This window comes from Orcinus orca, chromosome 17, assembly GCF_937001465.1.
Source record: "Orcinus orca chromosome 17, mOrcOrc1.1, whole genome shotgun sequence".
In the NCBI taxonomy this organism is placed as follows: domain Eukaryota; kingdom Metazoa; phylum Chordata; class Mammalia; order Artiodactyla; family Delphinidae; genus Orcinus; species Orcinus orca.
Window position 1 is genome coordinate 73155822 of NC_064575.1, and position 26466 is coordinate 73182287.

A 26466-nucleotide genomic window follows, 5' to 3' on the forward strand; every position below is an offset into this window, starting at 1 on the left:
GAAAATACTCTCTGAAAATTAAACTAAGAAATTAACAGCTAATAGATTAAAGCCAAGGGAGGCAATGTGATCTTACGAGACATAAAGACTCCTTGGGCAGAAAGATTTGACTGTAACCTAATTGAGGGTATTGACATCTTTAAAACACACAAACATATAAAATGTCCATCAGAAGGGCATTTTCTCTGTCTCCAAAACAGAGAAAAAGAAAAGCTATTAATGTAATTGTCATGATACCTAACAGGCAGGTGCACTGTCTGACCAGTAGCACCTGCCAGGTTGAGGCAAGCATCCAACCTGCCTGGCAGGTGGATAACCCTGTGGTACAGAGCTGCAGAGCCTCATGCCATTTTGCACTGGAATCCTGCATAATTAACTCCACTTGCTCTGCTTCCGTGCACACCAAGCTTCCCTCTGGTAATTTGCCTTCCCAAGGAGATAATTCACTATCAGGCTGGTACAGACTGATGCAGATTCAGTATGCCTGATTCTTCTGGTGTCCACTGTAAATAATAAAGTCGCCTTCTTTTTTTTAATACATCAGTGTCTTGTGAGTTTTCTTAGCATGAGTCTGCATTCCTGGGTCCAGTCAATGAGAATCGGGTATCAGAGTCTGCAAGGCCCATCAAGGTAAATACTACCTTGTGGGCATCTGATGGAGCGGACTGCTGGATTTCCCAGGTGGTACCCATCCGTGTCGTCTTGCTCCATGTTCCCTTTCCATTCCACACTTCACCAGAAAAAGTCTTCCCGGAAGTAACATGTTAAGAACATCTTAATAATGTGCACATTTCAGCTAGAGTGTACCAAATAATACTATGTCAATGACAGTAGACCCTTATCCTCTGGGTGAGTGTTATCTGTTTGGTTTTGTAAATTTCACACCTGTACGGATGAATGGAATGTATATTGTAGATGTCACATGGTGAGGACCCCCAACAACTCATATCCAGTTCTGGCTTCACAGCCTCTTCTGGCTTCGCTTCTGGCTCTCATCTCATTGTCAGCATTGATCCTGGCGTCATACTCAAGTCACTTCCTAACCTGGGTCTCTCTTGCAGCAGTGAAACCTAAAGAAGATGGAGGACACAATGATTTCGACCAGATTAAGGATAAGGATGCAAGTAGAGCAGGCAATGGACGAGGTTATAGAATTTTTTTCTTCCATTCTCATCTTTCCCTCTTTCCTCAAAATAGTCCCAGTAGCATTTGAAAGGGTTTCAGAATCCCACACACTGCTATGGAAAAAATAAAGCACAATTTCTCAGTGCCATGTTCCGCTTACCTATGAGTACAACGGCATGTAAACCAGATTTCAAAAAATCATTAACAGCAGTGTCTTGCCAAAAAGGATATCAGAGTAGATAACAGGGCAAAACTCAACTACAACTCTTAAGTGAATCCTGGAATTTTTTTAAAATTGATTCTTGCATCAAATAAGTACACGGTTAGGTGGCACTTTGATAAATGGTAATTTTTCCCCTTTCTCTCCTGTTCCTCCCCTTTCACCCCAACTTCCAGCCAGAATAATTGATCACTAAATTTCACCATACATTTATCAGGGATGTACCCAGAGCAATCCTCGTTATCAATCTGATTTAAAATAATATATCTTTTATTAGTAGATTAGGACCTCACAAAGATTTCAGATAGCGCAGGTAAATATAGAATCTTTAAAAGACTTATTTTGTACAAACTTGGTTCTTTGAAACTATTGTTTTGACAATCACAATTTTGTCCATTTTATACAGTGGAGTTCTGCAGCAAGACACTAAGACACTATTGGATTATTGTGTTGAATTCATGAGGCTCCTGTATCTGTATATTACTCAGAGCCGTTCTTGTAGACTGATGTTAGATGGGATGGGGATGAATTGCTTTATAGGTTTGTGGGCCATTCCTGATTATTTAGAGGCTGATTAACCAGTCAATGAATTCTTCAGGCCTTTTGACCAAATTCACCATCCTCTGGCTTTCATTTTCTTTGGATGAAAGATGATGCTACCGAGGAAAGGGTCCATTTTTCATCCCCACGTGAGCAAGGTTTGTTTCACAGCCAGAGGCAGCTTGAATGTAAGATCAGGTTTACACTGTGGACCCTACGGTATTGGAAGTTAGGCTGGGTAGCATCGAAACACTCAAAATCAAGCCTATCGTCACCTCTGAAGTACTTGTCCTACTTTAGTAGATTAGTAACAACATGTTATGACATGAAAGTTTGCATTTTCTAAAGCAAAACAGGCAGTATAGTATGTTATATGGTGATATGTGGAAATACCACCCCCCCCAAAATAAAAAGAAAGAAAGGAAAATCATATTCCCTAGCTTCATTAAATGTTAAATTAGTGGGGAGAGGCTGACCGTAGTCAACATTTATAAAAAACACCTACAACTCTCAAAACTACCTGTATTTTTCAGAACTTAAGTACATTTCCTTACTTTACCAAAGTGCATGATATCTTGGCAAGATTCTTGCAAATTTTGAAGTGCATAAATTACCCTGAATAAAGACAAAGGAGCAGAGTGAGCCAGAGACAGATGGTCACCTGAATAGTAATGAGCATTTGACCTACTCCTCTCCCTGCCCCTCTTTTCTCATAAGCCCAGGCCGCTGCCTTCCTTTTTTCTTTCTTTCCTTCTGTTGAAGGTCAGTGTCTAGACAGGGATTCACTGGACAGAACTGCAAAGACAACTAGAGTGGTGGGACAGAACTATCCTGAAGTTAGGCAGCGTTATGGCAAGCTGAAGATGCAATTTTCAAAACTACAGATATCTTCAGACTTTGACATCCTTTGTGATGAAGCGCTAACCTTTCACACGCTGGCTGCGTAAGGACCGTATATAAAATGGCAGAGTAGACAGAATTTCTTTTTCATTCTCTGTTCTACCTTTCTAAATTCTTTTTCTGGCATCCTCTGGTTTTCTTCAGTCCTCCTGCAGCTGTCTAACTTCTCTGATTCTTGTCCCTTTTCAGTAAAAGGTTCACCATAAGGCTTGATATCATTAAGTCAGTCTCTGGGTATATTTGTCTGTGTTGTGTGTATGTATCAACATTTTGTTTTTGTTTGTTTGTAATATAATTTAGAATATTCCTTTCTAACCAAATAAACTCCAACGGTAATATTTCTTAAGTTTCTAGAATTATTGACTCCTTAGGCAGTCTGAAAGTTACCCTCAAAAATGTATATACACATAGAATGTTGGGTACAATTTCATGGTGTTCATGCCCTCTTCGTACCTGTTTATGGATCCCAACTGGGTTCAGAATCCCTGTCCCATGATGAAAATTCCAGTTATCTACTTGCATGGTCACTGGTGATATTTGAAAATATATTCATTCACCAGATGCTCATCGAATGCCTACTCTGTGCCAGGAACTCTGCAGGGCATTGAGATACAGTGACCAGGACACTGGCGCACCCGTCAAAATTTACAGTGTAGCTGAGGAGACAGACAAGTAAACAGACAACTACAATACAGAATAGGTGCAGCAGCAGGGAAAGTACAGGATACTTCAGAGAGCACGTAAGATGAATGTTTAATTCAGTTTTGGGGCATCAAGAAATTCTCTTTACAATGATACCTGAGTTGTTCTTCTAAGTAGAAGGAATGCTATGTACATAGTCAAGAGAATTATAGACTTATATGCCTGTTGAGAACTTTACGTTTGATATTAAAGGGCCTTAAGTTGAGGGATGATAAGTACTGCTATAACTGAAAAAGATAACTGACTGTAGCATGGAGAATGGGTTGGGGGAAGCAGGACTGGAGGCTAGGAGACTTCAGTAGTAACCAGTAGACACTAATAGTGACCTTAACAGTGCCGGTGAAAAGAAGAGGATGAGTTGAAAGGATATGAATTAGAAACCACAGAATTTAGTGATTGAATTAATTCCTTCAACAAATATTTGTTGTGCTGCTGTCTGTTGGACACTCTGTGAGGTATGGTGGTGAATTGTAGAGACACCATCTCTGTCTTCAAGTCTAGTAGTCATGACCTCCAGGCTTCTGGATTGGACAGTTCAGTGGATGGTGATGCTGTCCTCCAGAGATGGAAGAGACGTGTCTCCGACTGAAGGTCCCTAGACAGGAGAAGTGCTTCTTCAAGCTATAAGTGCACCTGCTGAGATCCCAGGATGTCCCTGCAGTTGTGAATTGCTGTGTCTAATGAGAGACGTTACTGATGGTAGAATGTTTCCATATGAACAGTATTTGGGGAGAGACTTGAGAACCACTGATAGAGATGACAGTTGGAGCCAGGAAGTGGATGAGATTACCCAGAAAGAGTGTATTGAGTGAGAGGAGAGGAAGGGTGAGGATTGGACCTGGCAAAACAATGGAGAAAGAAGAGGAACCCAGTGAGAAAGCCAGGAGTATGTAAAGTGTGTTCCTAGATGGAGCCAGTGGAACAGATGGGAGGAGTAGCAGTATGGCAGCAGCAGTCAGCATCAGGGTAGGCTTCTGGTTCAAGATGATGACCTGAGCTTACAAATTACATTTCACACGTTCACCACCACCTTAGCTAAAGGGAATCATGAATCTTCACATCACAGGTAGCCAGCAGAAAATAATGAAATTTTATGCTATGTGAATTATATCTCAAGAAAGCTGTTATTAAGTGAAGAGAATAATAATGATGAAGAATTCAATCTTTAAATATATTCTAACAAAATTGTTGCATTTAAAAAAAGAATAAACTATAAGCATCACATGTGTGCGGGTGGGGTAGAGTGGAGTGAGGGAGAAGATGTTATCCACAAAAGAAGGAGAATACATTTGTATCCAGTTACCTGGTAGCACTATATATGCAAAAAGCAACAGAACATCACCTTAGACATCCAGGGGAAAGGGTTGTTACTCAAATTTTACGGCCAGCTGAGGCATCTTTTCTTGAAAGGGCATCAGAAAGGTCATCTTTGATATTGAATGATTTGCGGAATATCCCACTCATGTACTTGCCCTGGAAAAAAGAAAATTATGCGAAGACATGCAAGCACCAAATAAGTAATTAGCAAGAATAAAGAACCTGATAAGGGGAAGAAATGATAGTAGGGTATTTTTTTCTTAAAGTGGTAGCGAATTAATTGTGAATAAGAGTTGTTAATATAGTAGTAAGCCATAATACTAATGATAAATGAGTCCTCAGAAAAGAATTATGTAACAGACTAATAATAATGGGGATCTGCGATTATAAAGTGTTTCAACAATTTGGCAAGCAGAAGGAAGATGGAAGAGTGCAAGGAGATTCCAGAAACTGTTACTTTCTTATTGGCATCTATTAAGAAGTACAGGATATGGTGGTGCAGTGGTTAAGACTCCATGCTCCCAATAGAGGGGGCCCGGGTTCGATCCCTGGTCCAGGAACTAGATCCCACACACATGCCGCAACTAAGAGTTCGCATACCACAACTAAGGAGCCGGCGAGCCGCAACTAAGACCCAGCACAACCAAATAAAAAAATATTTTTTAAAAAGGAAGAAATAATAAAAAAAATAAAAAAAAATAAAAAATAAAATAAAAAAAAAATATAAAAAAAAATATAAAAAAAAATAATAAAAAAAAAAAAGGAAGAAATACAGGATAAAGAAAGTAAAGTCAAGCAGTACTTGAGTAGAAATAGGATGAATAACTTCCAAATCAATTGGCTAAGAATGAGGGGGAAAGCAAAAGTTTTGGAAGCATAAAAAACAGAATATAGTTTTAAATTAAAACTGAACTTATTACCACACAGTGACTACGCTGTTCTGTTAAATGACAAGAATTCGCTTTTTTAAAAAAATCCAACTATAATATGATCCTGAGGCACACCTTTAAAAGGAAAAATGAGAGGTCTGTAACCATAGATGCAGAGGGAATTTTTAAAAAATAGATTTGAAAGGAGTAATATGTTTAACCTTACGACAATGAATTAAATCTGCAAAATGAATGACTGAAAATAGATTTAAAACAAAAAGTAACCAAAATTGACTCAAAATGGCCAAAATTGTGAATGACGTTTACAAAAAGAAGATTAAAAGAAAGATTCTTTGCTCCCCAAATGTGCAAATCCTAGACATATTAATTGTTAAATTCTGTCAGATCTTAAAGGAACGGATATTTTCTGTGCTAGTTAATCTATTTTAAAGCGTGGGAAAATACAGAACATTTCCCAGTTTATTTTAGGAAACTAGGATGACTTATGACCAAATTCCATGTTTTGTCTTTTTCTTAAAAGTTAAGAACACTTTCACATAAAACTAGATATATGAAATCTTAAGTCAAATATTAGCAAATAAAATCTGGCAGCGTATTGAAAGAACTGTACATATGATAAATTTGGATTTGTTTCAATAATGTAGCATTTATCATTAGAAAATCAATTAATTAGTAATCATGTTGAGGTCAAAAGAGGAAATCCTCTTCCAGCCATTTATTTCTATGAGCCAAGCATTACTCTGGTGATCCAGCAGTGAACCGAAGCAACCAAGCCCCTTTCTCTGTGAAACATAAGTTCCGCTGAGAGAACAGTAAGAAATAAACAGACAGATATTGTAATAAGCACATGTAAAATTTTGGTGTGTGACAGATTTTCAAATCAGTGGGGGAAAGTTGGCTTATTCAAGAAAAACATTTGGAACCATTGATAATGTTTTAGTGACACTACTTTAAATCCAAAGTTTATATTTTACATTAAAATACATTCCAGATGAATTGAAGGTTTTAATGTTAAAAATTGAAGCCAAACTATCAGAAGAAGTAATCAATGAATATTTATATTGCCTCATGTTCTGTTAGACCTTTTCAATCATGTCAGAAGGAAAAGTGCTTGGAAAGATTAACGAGCAGAAGGATAACGTCGCTCTGTTTCTGAGACGATAAGGACAAAAGCAACTGCTTCAAACTTGCAAACATTCAGCAAAGCATAACATTTGGAAGATGTATTTGAAAGTTTTATATACAAAAAACTGAAAGTTCAAGGGGTAAAACCCAACATTATTACTTAATACATTAAGTTTTTGCAGCCAAAGTCCAGCTGTACTAATAAGACTCACGAACATTTTTCAAGTGCTTCTTGCAAGCTAGATGTTGTTCTGATGCTTTACATGTATTATCTTACGTAGTGCTCACAACAATCATCTGAAATAGGTACAGGTAGTATTTTACGTATTTTACAGGTATGGATGCAGAGACACAGGAAGGTCGTAGTAGCCTGCCCGAGAGCACCCAGCTAATAACTGGCAGAATCAGCTTTGCAACCCAGTCTAGGGCCAGAGTCTACTTTCCTAACGAAAGTAGGAAAGTAGACATGTTGTACCAAACAAGTCTCTTAATTTTCTGATTTGTTAAAATCATCAAAAAAAAAAAAAGATTCAGGGAGGAGATAAATTTAACTTAATCTGTGTGAAGAATAAATTTGGATGATAGTTTTTCAACTCACAGCTGAAAATCCACTGGGAACTTGTGAGGAATACTTTTCTCACATATATGCAGTCTGTGCTGGAAGGTCTTTGTGGCAAGTGTTTAGAACTGAAGTTTTGTTCAGTTGCCAAAATAACTTCCAGAAAAATCACTTTGGAGAATTTTTGAGTAAAATATTTCCCTGTTTACTCCAAAACAAATTAGTGGACTTTGAATGGCACTCATTTCATCCACATATATTTGCAAGGCTGGTTTTTCTCCATCCGTGACTGTGAAAGCAAAGTGGTTTGATCAGCATGGCCCATGTCAAATTCTCTTTCCCACACCACTTAGGTTAGAAGGCAAACATTTTCATCAAGCAAAAATACTCAGTGCTTATGTTGATCAGAGCTTTTAAGCAAAAATTTTTTTTCCCTCAACATCAAACAAACACCCAACTCAATTAAAAAATGGGCAGAGGACTGAGTAGACATTTTTCCAAAGAAGACATACAGATGGACAAGAGGCACATGAAAAGATGCTCATCACTAATCATCAGAGAAATACAAATCAAAACCACAATGAGACATCCCCTCACACCCGTCAGACTGGCTGTTATCCAAAAGACAACAAAAAACAAATGCTGGAGAGGATGTGGAGTAAAGGGAAGCCTGTGCACTCTTGGTGGGGATGTAAACTGGTGCAACCAGTAGGGAGGTTCTTCATAAAATTAAAATCAAACTACAATATGATCCAGCAGTTCCACTTCTGGGTATTTTTCTGAAGAAAACAAAAACACTGGTTCGAAAAGATATATGCACTCCTATGTTTATTGCAGCATTCTTTACAATCGCCAAGATATGGAAGCAACCTAAGTGTCCATTAGTAGATGAATGGATAAAGAAATTACATACACACACATGTATAATGGAATGTTAATCAGCCATAAAAAGAATGAAATCTTGCCATTTGCAACAACATGAATGGACCAAGTGAAATAAGTCAGACAGAAAGACAAATGCTGTATGATTTCACTTACATGTAGAATCTAAAAAAAACAAATGAACAAACATAACTAAACAGAAACAGACTCATAGATACAGAGAACAAACAGGTGGTTGCTAGAGGGTTCGGGTGTGGGGGAATGAATTAAATAGATGAGGGAGATTTAGAGGTACGAAATTCCAGTTACAAAATAAATGAGTCACGGGGATGAAATGTACAGCATAAGGAATACAGTCAGTAATATTGTAATAACTTTGTATGGTGACAGGTGGTAACTAGACTTATCGTGGTAATCCTTTTGTAACGTATAGAAATAGTGAATCGCTATGTTGTACACCTGGAACTAACATAGTATTGTAGGTCAGTTCTACTTCAATTTAAAAACATGGTTCCCCCAAATCTGCCATTGTTTTAATATTTTAAGTTTGGGATTTAAAAATATATATTTTAAACATTAAAGGCAGGATTGAGATTTTTAAGTTTAGTTAAAGGTGGCATGGACTTTTAAAAAACATTGAGAAACTATTTTATATGTATGCTTATTGGTATGGAAATGTGAAGATGCTCACAATGGATTTTTCAAAAACAGCAAGCCTTCTACATCCTCTCAGATTTTTCTAGCTCTCTAACTAATCTGAAAAGGACTGAGATGCTGTTGGAATATCATGATACTATTGAATTTCTATTTATCCTTCTCTTTTTAAAGAGTGTAGTGTATCTCTATTGATTGCTGTTGAAATGTTTATAGCATAAGTCTATTATTTCCTTATTGTGGATGAACATTTATTAATTAAAAATAACCCTCTTGGGGCTTCCCTGGTGGCGCAGTGGTTGAGAGTCCGCCTGCCGATGCAGGGGACACGGATTCGTGCCCCGGTTCGGGAGGATCCCACGTGCCGCGGAGCGGCTGGGCCCGTGAGCCATGGCCGCGGAGCCTGCGCGTCCGGAGCCTGTGCTCCGCAACGGGAGAGGCCACAACACTGAGAGGCCCGCGTACTGCAAAAAAAATAAATAAATAACCCTCTTTTACTTTTTTCACTTTTATTCTCATGAATTGAGGTTTATCTGAAATTATTATAGCTATAATTTCTTCTGATTATCACTTGTCATGTCACTTCCAAACATTTATTAGTTTTTATCTTTTAAATCAGTCTGAATCTTGATCTTTTTTTTTTTTTTTTTTTGCGGTATGCGGGCCTCTCACTGTTGTGGCCTCTGCCGTTGCGGACCACAGGCTCCGGACACGCAGGCTCAGCAGCCATGGCTTACGGGCCCAGCCGCTCCAAGGCATGTGGGATCTTCCCGGACCGGGGCACGAACCCGTGTCCCCTGAATCGGCAGGCGGATTCTCAACCACTGCGCCACCAGGGAAGCCCTGAATCTTGATCTTTAAATAGTGAGGTTTACATTGACAGTTGACAACAATGTTATTTATAACATCAATATTAGCCTACATATACTAAATGTTTATGTATATTATAATAAAAGTATATACAATATGACCCCCAATTTTATAGAATAGACTTAAATCTCTGATATGCCATATGGAAAAGAATCTAACTCACAGCTATTAAAAGTGGTTATCTTCGATGTTGAAACTACAGGTGGTTTAAATTTTTATATATATGTTCAAAGTTTTTGTGGTAAAAAGGTTTTGTTTCCTAATTTTAAAAAGTTTAATAAGGGACTAAGACAGTAAACTATAGGACAAAGACAAATGTCAACAGCTATCTTATACTCCAGCCATACCCATTAGAAAGTATAATGGGAGGGAGGGACAAAATTAACAAGCAGAGAACCCAATTCTCGATAATAATATAAAATGCCAGAAATGAGCTTAAGAAATATGTAGATCTTTTCAAAAAACAAACTTAAATTTTTCTGAGGTACTTGGAGCAATGGGAAATTATATCACAGGCCTCAATAGGAAGACAGTGTTTTTTATTTATTTTATTTTAAATATTTATTTATTTATTTTTGACTGCGTTGGGTCTTTGCTGTGCGTGGGCTTTTTCTAGCTGCGGCAAGTGGGGGCTGCTCTTTGTTGTGGTGCGCGGGCTTCTCATTGCAGTGGCTTCTCTTGCTGCAGAGCACGGGCTCTAGGCACGCGGGCTTCAGTAGTTGTGGCACACGGGCTCTAGAGCACAGGCTCAGTAGTTGTGGCACATGGGCTTAGTTGCTCCGTGGCATGTGGGATCTTCCCGGACCAGGGCTCGAACCTGTGTCCCCTGCATTGGCAGGCAGATTCCCAACCACTGCACCACCAGGGAAGCCCCAAGACAGTGTTTTTGTTTTTGATGTTGGGGGTAGGAGTTTATTAATTAATTAATTTATTTTTGCTGTGTTGGGTCTTGGTTTCTGTGCGAGGGCTTTGTCTGGTTGTGGCAAGCGGAGGCCACCCTTCATCAAGGTGCGCGGGCCTCTCGCTATTCACGGCCTCTCGTTGCGGAGCACAGGCTCCAGACGCGCAGGCTCAGCAGCTGTGGTTCACGGGCCTAGTTGCTCCGCGGCATGTGGGATCCTCCCAGACCAGGGCTCAAACCCGTGTCCCCTGCACTAGCAGGCAGACTCTCAACCACTGTGCCACCAGGGAAGCCCCGAGACAGTGTTTTTTAAATGGGAGAGACTTGAACATGTTTAAATTCTAATGCAAAAAAGAAGAAACTTAAATTTTTCACACAAGGGAAGGAATGATATTTCTTCAAGTAGCATCAGTAGCATTTGGTGCCTGAGTAGACCTTGAATAAAAGCAGGAGGTAGTGATATTTCCAAATTTCTAACTTAGGTTCCTAGGCAGAAGAGGATATCATTAACTAATAACAGCTGAATAGCAACCGTTTATTGAGGGCTTATTAGGTATTAGACAATGTGATAGTTATTTTCATAAGTTAGCTGATTTAATCTTTACCACCATCTGAAAGTTATTAACCCCACTCTAGATAAAGAAGCAGACTTTTTGAGCAAGGATAGATCAATCGCCTAAAGTCTGACAGAAGGCTAAGTGTCAGAGCTGAGATCTGAACTTGGACCTATAGTCTAAAGTCTTTTCTTCCTACAGTATACTCCACTATGCCTTCGCCACCAGGCAGAACCCAGAAGGAGAAGCAGGCTTTGGGTTAGGACCATGAGTTTGTTTTTTTAACATATTGAGCTTAAGAGATTAACACAATATCAGTTTGGAGGGAAACCATTGGAAATACAGTCTGGAGTCTGGAGAAAGACTCAGCTACAGATATCCTTACCAGAAAATGGTTAAACCCTTGCAGATAGCTGAGATTGCCCAAGGGGAGGGAGTAGTCAGCAAAAAAGAGGATGGAACTAATTCTGGGAACACCAACCTTTAAGAAGCAAGTAAAGAGAAGCTAATGTATGAAACTGGAAAGGGATGCTTAATAGAAGAAAGAGGAACAAGCGGGTAAAATAAACACGCTGTACTTCATCAGTTTTAAGACAAGTGTTTTTGTATTTTAATATCTCTAAGATTGGCATATGTCTTATTATCATCTTATAATTGATGGATTTTTTTTTTTTTGCTTACTGTATAAAATAATGGGGCATTTTATAACTGAAGGAATACAGTTGACCCTTGAAAGCACAGGTTTGAGCTGCATGGGTCCACTTACACTTGGATTTTCACCTGGACAGGGGGTCGGTGCCCCCAACCCCGACACTGTTCAAGGGTCAACTGTATTTTAATGTGGTAGTTAACAGTCAATTAAAAATCAATTGTGTTTATCCATTTCTAAATTATTTTATAATGAAAGCATATGTTTCACCTGTATAGCTTATATAAACAGTGCATAAATTAGATTAAATGGATAGTTAAACGTGGAGTGAGCAGTTCAGAGGTTCAGGACTCAAGCCCTGGAGCAGAGCAGGGCTGTTCGAATCATCCTCACCCATCCCTTGGGCAAATCTCTTTACTGCCTTAAGCCTTGCTTTTCTTACCTGTAAAACAAGGATTCACAAATGATACCTGTTTCTAAAGATTGTTGTGAGGAGTAAATGAAAAATACATATAAAGCACTTAACATTGTGCCTGACAAATGAGTAAGCTGTCAGTCAACTGTAGCTATCATTACTGTATTCTGTATTGCTGTTTCAGGTTGCGAAGAAATAACTGTCCTTCTGTTCCCACCCCAGGGTACTGCCACATCTCTTTAAGTAAAGCTAGGTTCCATCTGAAGTAGGCAAATATGTTGGAAGCTTATGTAAGCTCCATGTTGCCTTGTCTTGAAGAATGTTCAACTGTTACCTGCTAGAGAATTTGAATTAGCAGGTGTACACAGATTCTGAACCATTTTGTGCCCAACCCAAAGCCTTGCTTATAGTTGGTACATAAAGTACTGTGATAATGATTAACCCCAAGGAGCAGCCTTTCTTTTTGCTCTAAACAAAAATATGCAGCCTTTGTGGATGGGTGTTTGGGAATTCCTGCAATATGTCTCAGATGGCTTGCAAGAGTTTTATGTTTTTCTTTTTTCCAGTTTATCTCTGATCTGTTCCTGGGGATCTTGTTGTTTCTCAGATGTTGTATTGGGCAAGATGTAGTCACTGCATAAACATTGGGTAGGAAGTGCAGATAATGTTATAAATATACCTCTTAGTTTGTGTAGTGAACCAGCATCCCATGTGATTTATCTTTATTATTTATTTATTGCTAAATTAGCATTGTACCCTTCCTCCACATTGCTTAAAGTGCAGTCATATAGGCAGTCTGATTTACAAGGTAATTGCATTTAGGAAGTTACATTTCTTAAATGTTCTGCTAGGCAGGAAAAGAACTCTGAGGGAAAAAAAAATTCATTCCTTTGGGGAAAACTGATAACTACTTTCTTGGTAAAATGCTTCTATGTATTCAGTGAATTGACAATTCCCACCTTTTTTTTTTTTTTTTTTTTTTGGTAGTTGTAGTCATTATAACTTCTATAAGATTATCTAGTGTTTTGGAAGCTCCTGAGAAAGCCTAGAAGAAATTAAATATTTTCAGGTCTAACTGTGTGTTTCTAAAGCTATAATTAGTTATCTCTCTGTATTCAACAAATTAATTTTTTTTTAATTTGCTCAAAATTCAACTTTTAGAATTAGGCTTGTGATTTGAACCATATTAATGTCAAATTATATCATTTCCTTTGACTTTAATAATTACATTTAATAATTCAAACTCGAACACCTCAGTTCACATTTGTGTTTGCATCAGTCATGTTTAGATGCCTAATAATTAGGGTCTTATGCATTCTTCCATATTCTGTTTAATGTCTAGATGCATGTCAGTGCATAGTATTTGAGTCATCGGTGTGCCACAAAACATTTTACCAAGACACATAGTGCATCATCAAATGATTGAATTACACTGATAGCTGTAAATGGGACACAATTTGCAAAAGTAAATAGTGTCCTCCTTTAAAAGAAAGAAAATTAACAGTGCTCATCACTCAGACTCCAAGGTTTAATTAACTCTGACTTGCTAAAGGAAAGAAAGTGAGCAAATAAATAGCATGTACATCCCACAAATAATAAATTATGAATCATTGCTATTTTTTATATAACTGACCCACACAGAATCTTTGCCATATTCTTTTGTCTATGCGCCTCAGGTTTTTTGTTTGTTTTGGTTTGATTTGGTTGGGTAAAGTGAAAGACTATGATTTGACTAGATTATAAATCCCTCCAACTTCTAAAATGCTGTAGGACTGATTTCCTTTGAGACTTGTTCCTGTTGCTAATTGATGTGGTTGAGTGGTCTGGAATCAGCCTCCTTGGTGCAAGTTATTGTGAAGTTCTGTGAAGGTAGCTTGGTCCAGGAATGAATGTATTCATTCAACAGACACATGGCATGACCGTGAGTCCTAAAGGAGCTCATGGTCCAATAGAAGAGTCAGATGGTTTTAAAACATGGCCCCCCCCAAATTCTTTGACACTCTTCCTGTCAAAAGTTAGAGCTCTACCTACCCCCTACCCCCACCCCACCCCCTTGAATCTGGGCCCTGTGACTACCTGAAGATAGATTATAGCAGAAGTCTATTCTGTTTCTACTCAGAAACTATATCAGTTTCTGGGCCCAGGCCTTAAGAAACTAGCAGCTTCCACTTCCTGTCTCTTGGAACACTCACTCTTGGAACCCAGCTACCATGCTGTGAAGAAGCCTAAATGGCCCTGTGGAAAGACCCAGGTGGAGAGGAACTAACAGGCAACACCTGCTTGTCAGTGCTATGAATGAAACATCTTGGGAGTAGATTCTCCGGCTTCGGGAGAGCTGCCCTGGCTGACACTGAGTGGAGCAAAGACAAGCCATTCTCACGGAGCCCTGCTCAAATTGAAGATTTGTGAGCAAAATACGTGACTCATGTGTTCAGCCACCAAGTGTTTTTTGTCAGAACAAGGAAGTAAGCGTGCAAGCAATTTTGAAGCAATGTAAAGTTACAGTGATGGCAACGTGCACCGGGTATCACAGGAACACTGAAGAGAGACACCTAATCCTTCTGTCAAGGAAGACCTGCTCAGGACGATGACAAGTCAACTGAGTCTTGAGTGAGGAAGGGTTAGCCAGGTCAGGGGAGAAAGGGTTGGGTGTTCTGGGCAGAAGGGAAAACAGTGTGACGAGAAGCAGAGGCACGAAGCAGCGTGGTGTGCATGAAGAGTTATGAGCATTGAGTGTTGCTGGAGCACAAAGCTGGGAATGGGAAGTACAGATGAAGTAGCCAGGGAGGTGGGCAAAGTTTGAATCATGGCAGGCTGCCAATGAAGGCATACTGTAACCAGACAATTTGGTGTTTCTGTTACTGTTCTAGGTAATACCAGAGCAATCTGACCAGAGTTTGTGTTTTAGACAGATCCTTCTACCACCATGGAGAAAATAGGTTAGAGGGTTTTGAAACTGGGAGCAGGAAAATCCGTTAGGTGGTCATTGCAGCAGTGTAGACAAGGACAGGGAGGCCTGAATTAACACTACAGTGGTGGCGATGGGGAAGAGAAAGCAGATTCAAGAAATATTTAGGGGGTTAAAAAAAAGAAGAAGTATTTAGGAGACAGAAAGGATAACACTCAGTAACCATGGAGAGAAAGGGCAAAGGGAGACTTAGATTTCTAAGTTAGGCGACCAGCTAGATGCCAGTGCCACAGAAGGGAGCAAAGGAGAGCATAAGGAAGACTATACAAGTCAAAAATTAAGAGATTTAAACTATAAAGATTTGGCAGTCACTGTCACAGATAGTAGTTGAAATTATTAAATGGATGAGGTCCTAGGGATGAAGCTCTAGGAGTACCCTGAGATTTAAAAGATGGTCAAAGGAAAAGGAGCTCACAACAGATTTGAGGGGAAAAAATAATCCAAGAAGTTCCAGGAGAACCAAGAAAGAGTTGTCTCAGAAACCAAATGAGTAGAGTTTCAAGGAGGGGATTATCTTGTGTGTCAGATGTCATCAGCCAGTCGAGTAAGATGAGGATAGATGAGAAGTCATTGATGACTTTAACCAGGCAGGGCAAAGCCATGTATCAATGGTTAAGTGAATGGGAAGTAAAAAAGGTCACAGATGGTACAGCCAAGGGATGAAGCGTAATTGGAGAAGAACACAGGGACATGAGAGCGTTTGGTGGTGCTGCTGCTGCGGCTGGTGGTTTTAGGGGGATAGAAAATAGGTAAATTTCCAAGGGGCTCATGCCAGTAAAGGGGAGGAAGTTGAAGAGAGAAGAAGAAGAAAGTGTGAGGGCTGAATCGGGAGATTGGGATTGACATATACACACTACTACACATAAAGTACGTAACTTTAAGGACCTACTGTGTAGCACAGGGAACTCTTCTCAATACTCTGTAATGACCTATATGGGACAAGAATCTAAAAAAGAGTGGATATGTGTATAGGTACAACTGATTCACTTTGCTGTACAGCAGAAGCTAACACAACATTATAAATCAACTAGACTCGAATAAAAATATTTTTTTAAAAAAAAGAAGAAGAAGAAGGTGTGATTCATGCAGTAACATCCAGTTGGAGGTAAAGGGCCATAGGGTCAAGGACAGTCCTTTGAGACTGGAGGAATACCATAAGCATAGATGTACGTGGTGTTATATGAGTTGGACAGGGCTGCCACGAGCTTTGCAGTGGGGTGCCAGGGACCTTGGTTGGGTCTCCCCAGAGAATTGTAGAACAGCAGCATTTTAGTCCTTGCTGGTCTGCTCCTGTTACAGCAGCTCCCACAAATTTTTAACTGTAATAATTATCAAGAAAATAGTAACTTCTGTTAATATGGGCTTTGTAGTTTCTAAATTGGTGCTCTCAACAACTGTGAAAGAAAGATGGATCACGTCATTCCAGTTTATAGACTAGAAAGTGGGAATCTCAGGGGTTAAGGTCATGCTGCTAGTTAGTGGCTGAGATGATAATAGAAATCAGATCCTCTGACTCCTAACCTTTTTCACCTATGCCACACTGCTGTTTTGAAGCTAAAACTAGATTGGGTTCATCGAATCCAACCTCCCCTTTTACAGATGAAACAACTGAGTCAGCAGCCTGGTAAAGTGAAAAGAATGTGGATACTGCGGGTCAGGTTTTCTGGGCAGCCAACTCTGAGGTGGAGATGAGCGTGGAGAAGTTAGTCAGGGAGTGCTCTGGGGATGAGCACCCCTGGAAGGGAAACGAAGGAAGCAGGACTGGGCAGGGGGAACAGGCAGGCTGTGATGATACAGCCTCAGCAGAAGCTTCAGCCGACCTGCAGGGAGTTCTGAAGATGGATGACCCTTCAGAGCTGTCCTGAGTAGGGGAAATGGGGCCAGGCCTTTATACCTTACTGATCGGCCAATGGATGCTGGTCACCCCAGAAAGGGGGCATAATCTTGGGCAAGGTGATTCTCTTCAGCTAAAGTGGTCCCCAAAGGAGACTGAGAGCAGAGAGCTTTCTGCCAGCATTACTCCCGGCTCCCTCATTCCTAAGGAGCATCTTTGGGGTCAGCCACCCATGGGTTTGAATCCTGTCTCTGCTGCTCCCTAGCCGCTCTGTTCGCTAGTTAATGTTAGGCAGATTCTGGGTAAGCTTCTTTAACCCTCAGGATCCTGTCCTGTAAAATAGAAAAAAAATAATGTGAGAACTCACTAAGCCTTGATTTCCTTATTTGTGAAACAGGAAGATAATTGAACCATCCTTTGGGGGAAAGTTGTTAAGAGGATCCAATGAGATTATAAAGTTACCAGAGTACCTGCCACTTTTAGGAAATTAGTTGTTATTATCACACCGTAGCTCGGTGCCAGATACATAATACTTGCCGTGAAAGTTGCTCCATAAATATTTTATTTAAAAATGTTCCAGAAAGACTCAGTGACTTCCTAGAGGCCAAAGTCAGGGCTGGAATGCATCGTACTACACTACTCTCGGGTTTAGGCTTCAAATCTGGGAATATGGGAGGAGATACCTCTACGGTGAGTCAGAGTGTGACTGTGGAAGGAAGTGGGCCCTTGAATGTGACTTTACCTGGGAGAGTCATTGCTTTGGCTAAGTCACTGGTGGTAGCCCAGTGTGCAGATGTGTTTTTCAGAATGGAACCAAGAGGGTAAAATTAAAGATGAAGTCATCTGAGTAGCAGCACCTCAGCAAAACAGCACTGTGGCAAAAAGATGATTATAGTGTGGTTACTTTGATTCATTGGGGCTAAATATAATATCTAATAGTATATATATATACACACACACTACAGATAGTATATATATATAGTGTATATATATGCCATATATATGTATACATACAGTATATATCTACAGTGTATATATATGCCATATGTGTGTGTGTGTGTGTGTGTGTATATATATATATATATATATGTATGTATGTATGCCATTTTTGTGCATCCCCAGCAGATCTGGATTCCAGTCCTGTGAGCTCCCTCACTTACTGGCTTCTGGACCAGGGAATTCACTCTCCCTCTCTGGGCTTGAGTTTCCTGTACAAAATAAGGATTTGGGTCTAGGAGAGCCCCATCCTATTCTCTCATGGTCTAGTTCTTTACTTCCAACTATACCACACAGCACAGGTACGTTAAGTCAAGTCAAAGCATGGCTGCTATTAGCCCATAGATGAGTAATCTTACTCCACAGGTACAGGGGAGCATAAGGTGCTGAGGACGGCTGCAGACAAAAGCGCTGGCAAAGAAATCCTAATATTTACATTTTAGTGAAGAAGGGGAGGAAAAAATCTCTGTTTTATGAGTCAACCCAAGTACTCCATAGTCATCGCAGAATTATGTTCTTACCTGCAATTTTTTGTGGAATTATCCCAATTAGTTTGACGTTTATTGACAGTCACCATTGTGCTGGATACTGTGCAGAGCAAGTGTATGTAAGCTGCACCCCAGCTTTGTTAATCTGGGGAGAGCATGCAAGGGTGATGCAGTTCACAAGGTTGGAAATGCTGCACTTCTGGTTTTCTATCAGAAAACCATGTTAGGTGTTCAAATGTAGTCTAGATCCAAAATCATAGAGCCTTCATTGTTTCTGCAAGCATCTGTTTTTCCCTTTTTCAGTTTGGCTGCTGTGCTCTGCTGTTAACTATTTTCATGTAATTGGGTTTATGACAAGTAGCTTTTGAAATATTGGCATCTAAACTCTCATTGGAGATTCCTCACACTGAAGGCCTTTGAATGTAACTCTTTTGTTATTATCTTGAATTCTGGAAATTTAATCTGTATACTTACACTTTTGAATTTTTTCTTGCCTGACCCATTATACATTTTCACAGAACAAATATTTAATCCGTACGATTTTGTAACCAAGGGATTTAGAGATTAGCTTTGAAAATGGGTCAGGGAAAACCGTCTACTTTGGTTTAAAACTAATCAGGTACAGAAGTTAAAAAAAGCAGTTTAGAAGCTTTTGAAAAGCATTTGTGAAATCAATTTTATGTAATTTTATGAAAACTGCTGTCTGTATAGCTGATGTATGAGTCAAACCTTCACTTAGTCTGTCCACTCCTCCTCCATCCACTTATTATTATTCATCCATCCTTTTATTATTACTTTTTTTTGGCCATGCCACGCTGCACAGCATGTGGGATCTTAATTCCCTGACCAGGGATTGAACCCATGCCCCCTGCATTGGAAGCACGGAGTCTTAACCACTGGACTGCCAGGGAAGTCCCATCCATCCGTTGTTTATTCTTTCATTCAACAAATATTGCTCTAGACACCTGGGGTAACAGATGAATAAGACAGCCAGGGTTTACTATGTGCCAGTTCTGTGCCAGGTACTTTGAAGCCTGGGGACTCAGTGCTTATAGCTCCACAGTCTGGTGTAATGGATGAGCCATTTACTGAGAATCCAGTTGTTTTCCTAAACTTACTGGTAAGCTGTATGACTTTAGGTAGGGCCCATTCTGTGTCCGTTTCCTCATCTCTGAAGTGATAATGCTCACCCTATTTATTTTATAGCTTTGGTGAAAGAAATAAAATAGTGATTTTGAAAGAGCTTTGAAAAAAAGTATCAGGCATTATATAAAGACAAGTAGTAATTTTGAGACCATGGTAGTGGTTGTGATCATTTTGTTGCCTCTTTGAAAAGGGCTGAGGATGAGTACATATTTATTTATCTAGTTTCTCCGGAACTAGATCTGTATGTTTATGACGGTCAGCCTTAGCAAAAATGTCCAGTTGGTCCTATAACGTTTGGGGAGGTCTTTTCTCTTAGACATTGGAATGCCCACTTATCCCTGTTGGATCATGGAATAAATCATCATATGGGGAAACTAAAAAATTACTTCTAGCTTCATGTTTGATTTACTGTTAGGTTTTAGGTCTACCGTGTTTATGTTCTGGAATGCAACAAGAGGTCTGATCTTTCCTAGAGCAAACCCAATCCTAGATGCACTCAAGAATCCCTCTCAAATATTAGCTCTAGAGTATGGAGAGATTTTTGCGTTTTACTCACTGCTGTCTCCCCAGTGCCTAGAACAGTGCTTAACAACTCACACTCACTAAAGTTATTCTTAATGAGTGAAAGCCTCAGTCTACCTACCATGTAGTGTTCTGGTACTCTGATACCCCCAGCTAGATGGCTTTTTGAAGGCAAGGGCTATACTTTGTCTCTGGATTTCCAGTGTCTGGCACATATTTGATGTTTAGATGCTGGTCAAATGAACACATGGACAAGTATAACCCAGGGCCATGATGGATGCCCCAAGATCAGGACTTCCCAGTCTCTCCCTTGAGTAAGCCCTGAAAGCAAGAATGGGACTTAGTCCCAGCAAGTCTGAGGCATAGCCCAAATGGCCTGCTACAACTGTGGAATTTCACTGAAGTTTTTTTTTTTTAATCTTCATTTTATGTTCACTGTAGACTTTTTATTCCATTCATGTTCTGTACAGACTTTGCTCTTGAGTGAAGTTTCTTAAATAATGAAAATGGTGTATGGTCATAAGGACAAACAGTACCATCCATGTCTCCGTCTATGGGAGGAGAGTGCATAGGACTATATGGACGTGTAAATGATCTTTTTCTTTTAAGATTTTGTTTTTCTTAAGTGTGTATCAGAGGGTCCTCCTCTATAGTTGGGAAGAACAGAAAAAGAAAACTCTTTCCATCTCATCATTTTCCTTTTTTTTTCTTTTATCAACTTTTTCCAGACAGAATTTTTTTATTTATTTATTTTTTTATTTTTGGTTGTGTTGGGTCTTCATTGCTGTGCACAGGCTTTCTCTAGTTGCGGTGAGCTGGGGCTACTCTTCTTTCTGGTGCATAGGCCTCTCATTGCAGTGGCTTCTCTTGTTGCCAAGCACGGGCTCCAGGCGTGCGGGCTTCAGTAGTTGTGGCACGTGGGCTCAGTAGTTGTGGCTCCCGGGCTCTAGAGCGCAGGCTCAGTAGTTGTGGCACACGGGCTTAGTTGCTCCGCAGCATGTGGGGTCTTCCCGGACCAGGGCTCGAACCCGTGTCCCCTGCATTGGCAGAGGACCAGGGCTCAAACCCGTGTCCCCTGCATTGGCAGGCAGATTCTTAACCACTGCACCATGAGGGAAGTCCCTGATCATTTTCCTTACACTTGGCCTTACTTCTGAACAATTTATGGGCATCCTAGAGAATTTCAGGTCCAGTATACCTGTTAGGGACAAAAAAGGAAAGTGCTGGGAGTTTAAGATTAGAAATAGAAGGAAAAATAAAAGACAGAGCAGCAATAGACTTGTTTTCTTTCCAATTAAGTCTTAGCAGAGGTAAAGGGAGTTGAGGGCAAGGAAACAGACCTTGGAATTATACTCCAGTGTTTATTCAGAAGGATGAGGAGAGATGTTTCTGGGGATATCATAGGATAAAAGCCTCTGATTCATAAATAAAGACATTGAATATTTACTTTGCAGAAGAGACACAGAAGCAGAAAGGGGTCCCTTTCCTAAGCATATGTTGTTTTTATTGCTTTACTTTAATGAGTATAGATCTGTATAGGGGCTTTTATTCTTATGGTATTTTAATGGAAGATTGTGAAAAATGAGGCCAGAAGTTCAGGAGCAAACTGCTGAGGGAGTTGAAAGCTAGTCTAAGAAGTCAATACTTTATCTTATAAAGGTGATATTGAACTACAGAAGAACTTTTGAGTGGGGAAGGGCCTAGTCAAATTAATATTTTTAGAAGTTTAACCTGGTGGCATTATGGAGGAAAGAGAAGAAACTGGAGATAGGAAGAGTGCTTACTTGTGTGTTAAAACAAGTATCTTTGAGCAGTATTTTTTTGGTTGGTAAGGTTAGAAAAGCAAGTAAAGGGTGGTTGTGAGATATGTGACAGAGGACACTGGAATTAGGCACTGGGACTTAACATTGGTTGTTAGAAGGAGGAAGAGGTTAAAGAAAAAGGACCCCAAGTTTTTAGCATGAGTGCCATAAATAATGGTCAATCTATTACCAAAAAATGCAAAAGGAACCGTTTGGGGTGTGAAGGAAAAGATGGTATATTCAGTTTCAAGCATGTTTTCTTTGAAGCAGCGGTGTGATGAGCAATTAGTATATCCCTTAGGTTGTGGAGGGTACAGACTTGGAACTGGGAAAGCAAGTCAAGGCTAAAAGTGAATTATTTAGAAGTTGTGTATCCAGATAGAATATTGGTGTTTTAGCAGGAACAACACAGAGGGCTGAGATGGACACACATCCATTGGCTAAAAATGGGAAGAAGTATCATAGGAGGAATGGTCTGAGATGGAGGAGGTGCAAGGTCCCATAGTCTTGCAGGAGCCAAGGGAGGAAGTAATTTCAGGAAGAATGATGTGGCCAGCAGTGCCAGAGCCTGCAGATCAAAACTAATGAGTAATCACAGGAGTCATCTTGAGCTTAGAAGATGAAAACTGAGATCCAGGAGGAGGAAGAGTGTCAAAAAGTGGGAAGCTAAAATAAGAGGTGATTCTCTTGGATGACCATTGCGTGAACTTTACCTGACGTTAACTCGATGGATGACACTGTTCCTGGATGACTAGTGGACAAGTAAATCTCTCATGTTTGATCAATTTCAAAGACTTTTTAAAAATTGGCAGATATTGGGGAGAGAGCATGTCTTATTTTTTATGTATTTTTAAGTGTCATAATTCTCCTTTTTATTTCCACAAAATAGGAGCTTCTTGTGCACAGCTGTCTTTGCTCATTCTCCAAAATGGATTAAGATAGATTTGGTGCTCTTACTTTAAGTAAGAGAAGCTGGTTTATGTATGACTGATTTGGTTTTATGGGTCCAGTAGCATTCCAGAGCCAGGAAGTAAGATGCTGTTTGTCATTCACTTTTTCTCCTATATCTGGGGAGCAAACAAAACCATACCACTTTAAAATTATACTCTTCTGTATGCCACTCAGTATTTGATTAATGTATTTCCTGTTCCTGTCAAAACTTCGATGAAGAGTTTTTTTTTTTTTTTTACAGCAGGGGTTCTGATAGGTGTGAACATTCTATGATCACAGCTTCCTACAAAATCATTAAGACTCTAGTATTATGCTTTGAGTGTTTGCTTCTTGGCAATAGTTCATGGAATCTGACCAAATCTAAAAGCTTAAAGGGCAAACTTGAATCATTGAGGTCTGTCTTGCAAAGGATAACTTAGTTCAATTGAGTCTTAATAACAAGATACTCTGAATCAGTTATCATCATCATCATCTGTATTTAAAAACATAAATCAAATTAGTTGCTCAAGAGCCTTTTACCAAGCTGAGAGCGTAACAAAAAAAGTCGACATAACTGGTTACCATGTCCTCTGGAAGCCTTTCAGTCAGTCATTCATTTAACATTTATTGGGTACATATGTAGTTTATGGCAGGCTGAGGTAAAGGCCAGCCACGGCCCTTAGGGTTCTTCAGGACCAGCATCTTTACAAGTAACCAGAGTATCATTATAGTGTAGTAGATGTAGTAGCAGTAAGCAGCGAGCCAGCTATAAAGGAGAGAGTGACTAGAGGATCATAGGAGAGAGGTCAAAAAATGAAGTTGGAGACAGTGTAGAAAAATTCTTTTATCACTTGCAAAAGAATCTGAATTTTATCCTGAAAGCAGTGGTGTGTGTTGAATTGTTTTATACAGAAGCAAATCCTGATTAGCATTGTGTTACCTGTGGGGTAGGATGACCAATCAGTTGAAGGGGGAGGGAAAACTGGAGGCAGGAACACGGATCTAAGACTGTTGTAGTCATTGCGGTAAGTGAGGAGGGTCTCATTTAAGGCACTATCAAGATGGGCCAAGAGGGAAGTAATTGAATTGGGGAGAGATTTGGGAGAGGGCAGTAACTGGTTGGATGGAAGAAATGGGGAGACAGGGTAGAGTCAAGGACAAGTTTCCAACTTAAATTCCCCAGGCAATGGGGGGGGGGGGGCAGGGACAAAAGACAGAGGTGTCAGCCTTTGGCTATTTCTGACAGGAGGGAGATTACAGCCAATGCGTCATCCAAGGCTGATTCAGTCCCTGACATGAATCCTACCTGTTCATCGTTGAAACCAATGATGAAATGACTTTGGCCTCTTAAAACTGAGACCTTTGGAACAGTGCTGAATAGGTATGAATCAAGTTTCAAAGGTAGGAGCCTTAGCGTTCCTACATCAAGGTTCTGGAGATTGTGTAAAAGTGCTTGCTTTTACTGCAGTGGGACACTCTTCTGATAGTGGCTTTCGGTCCTCCTTCTTAATACTCTGTAATCATATGTACGTTTTACGTTTCACCTTTCACCTTGATGATGATTATTATACTTAGCACTTTGTATCTTCAAAGAATTCAACCACATTGAATAATTAATCTGCATAATATCGCTGTGAGTTAGTAGGTGGGGATTATTGCCCCATTTTCCAGATGGGAAAACACAGAGAGATACTCTGTGACTTGCCCAAGGCTATATAGTCTCACATTGACAGAACTGATATGTGAGTCTTCAGCTGCCTTTATCTTATCGTACTCATACTACAAGTTTATTGTCAGTCTTAACCTATTAGACTATGTTTGTCACTTCACTTATTCAAAAATCTTAGCATTTAGACCTAGAAAAGGGCAGGATACAGGAAAGAGTGAAAGTGGCAAAATGACTAAGCCCTGCATGTGGGTGGTGGGAGGGCAGGGGTTACTGGGAATAGTAATTATAACCAAGTCTCAACTCCACTGTAGCCAGGGAAAGAATTTCCATTTTCCAATGACATGCAGTGAAGTGACATCATTTCAGCTAACAGACCAGCCAGGCATTGTGTCAGGGAGTCTCCTGTGGCCTTTGGTGTAACACTATACACAGCAGCAAGAAAACAGTTATTGTAGAAATTGTGTTTTTTATATAAATATAAAACTGTTGGGCTTCCCTGGTGGCACAGTGGTTAAGAATCCGCCTGCCAATGCAGGGGACACGGGTTCGAGCCCTGGTCTGGGAAGATTCCCACATGCCACGGGGCAACTAAGCCCATGCGCCACAACTACTGAGCCTGCGCTCTAGAGCCCGCGTGCCACAACTACTGAAGCCCGCGTGCCTAGAGCCCGTGCTCCGCAGCAAGAGAAGCCACCGCAATGAGAAGCCCGCGCACCGTAACTAAGAGTAGCCCCGGCTCGCCGCAACTAGAGGAAGCCCGTGCACGGCAACGAAGATCCAACACAGCCAAAAATAAATAAAATAAAATAAATAAATTTTTTTAAAAAAGAAAAAATACCAAAAAACTGTGTGGTGTGGTGGAAAGAAAACTGACTTTTCAGCTAGAGCTAGACAGACCTGGGTTGAAATCTCTTCCAAAACGGAGCTGGATGACACTGGGCCAGATCCTTATCCCACAGCAGTGTAAGAAGGATTAGATGATGATGTATGTCAGCTGCCTGGCATGGAACCTGACAGTTAGGGCTTCATTAATGGCTGCTGTTATTTTTATTCTCATTCAGAGACAAGATGTAATGCTCTAAGGGCCTTTTGATTTTTCTGTTGAATGACTGGACCAGGTAAATTCAACTCTTGAGGAATGACAGCTTCTTAAGGAAGCCAGTGAAACATTTTGATAATGAGTCAACTAGACACAGTATCACCCCTTGTTCACCGACAAATATGGGAAGGTAATTTCGGTAGGTCAGTCATCAGTGTGTGCCTTCCAAAACATTATAGTCATGTTACAGTAAACTTTATATTTGTTGCGTCACAAAGATTTATTGAAGTGATAAAAGTTATTATGGAAAACAGTGTGCAGTAACTATGGTAACAGTTATTTGATCTCACAGTAATTGGCTAAGCATTTAGTTGCACAATACTTGCACAATGCCTTCCTGGTTAGTTCATTAAACAAAATTAGCTTTTGTTTGAACTGCCTTTCTACAGTGTCCTAAATTTGATTTTAGTTCAAAAGAATTGGAAAGTGTATTTTAAAACTACCTTTCCAACTTACAGTTTAGGGACGTATTTGAGGTTGCAACTGGTTTTTATTTAATTCTTTATTTATACCACAGTATGATTGTGATTCATCAGCTCATCCTCTGAAGTGTCTTTCAGTTTAGTAGAGTGGGCTAGGAAATGCGTGGTGAAGTTAAGAGACCAGTTTCTGAATTCAGGCCCTGTTTCTGACTCATTGTGGATCGGGGTCAGCTGGTGCCCTTCCCGTGACTTAGTTTCTATACCTGTGAAATTGGGTTGCTGCATTT

General features: G+C 39.9%; 1 protein-coding gene across 7 annotated transcripts in view; it reads left to right on the forward strand.

Moving 5' to 3' along the window:
* The window catches only part of NSMCE2 (NSE2 (MMS21) homolog, SMC5-SMC6 complex SUMO ligase), a 223438-nt gene that overhangs the window by 118032 nt on the left and 78940 nt on the right, over nucleotides 1–26466 (forward strand). For 2 of the 7 annotated variants that reach the window (XM_049700547.1, XM_033419817.2), the window contains exon 5: nucleotides 1062–1145. The exons of 3 other annotated variants lie outside the window; for them this stretch is intronic. In XM_049700547.1, the coding sequence (XP_049556504.1) occupies nucleotides 1062–1145 (84 nt within the window). Of the gene's footprint in view, nucleotides 1–1061; nucleotides 1146–12869; nucleotides 12896–26466 lie in introns of those variants that run through there. 2 more of the 7 variants (XM_033419819.2, XM_049700548.1) reach the window with 2 other exon arrangements.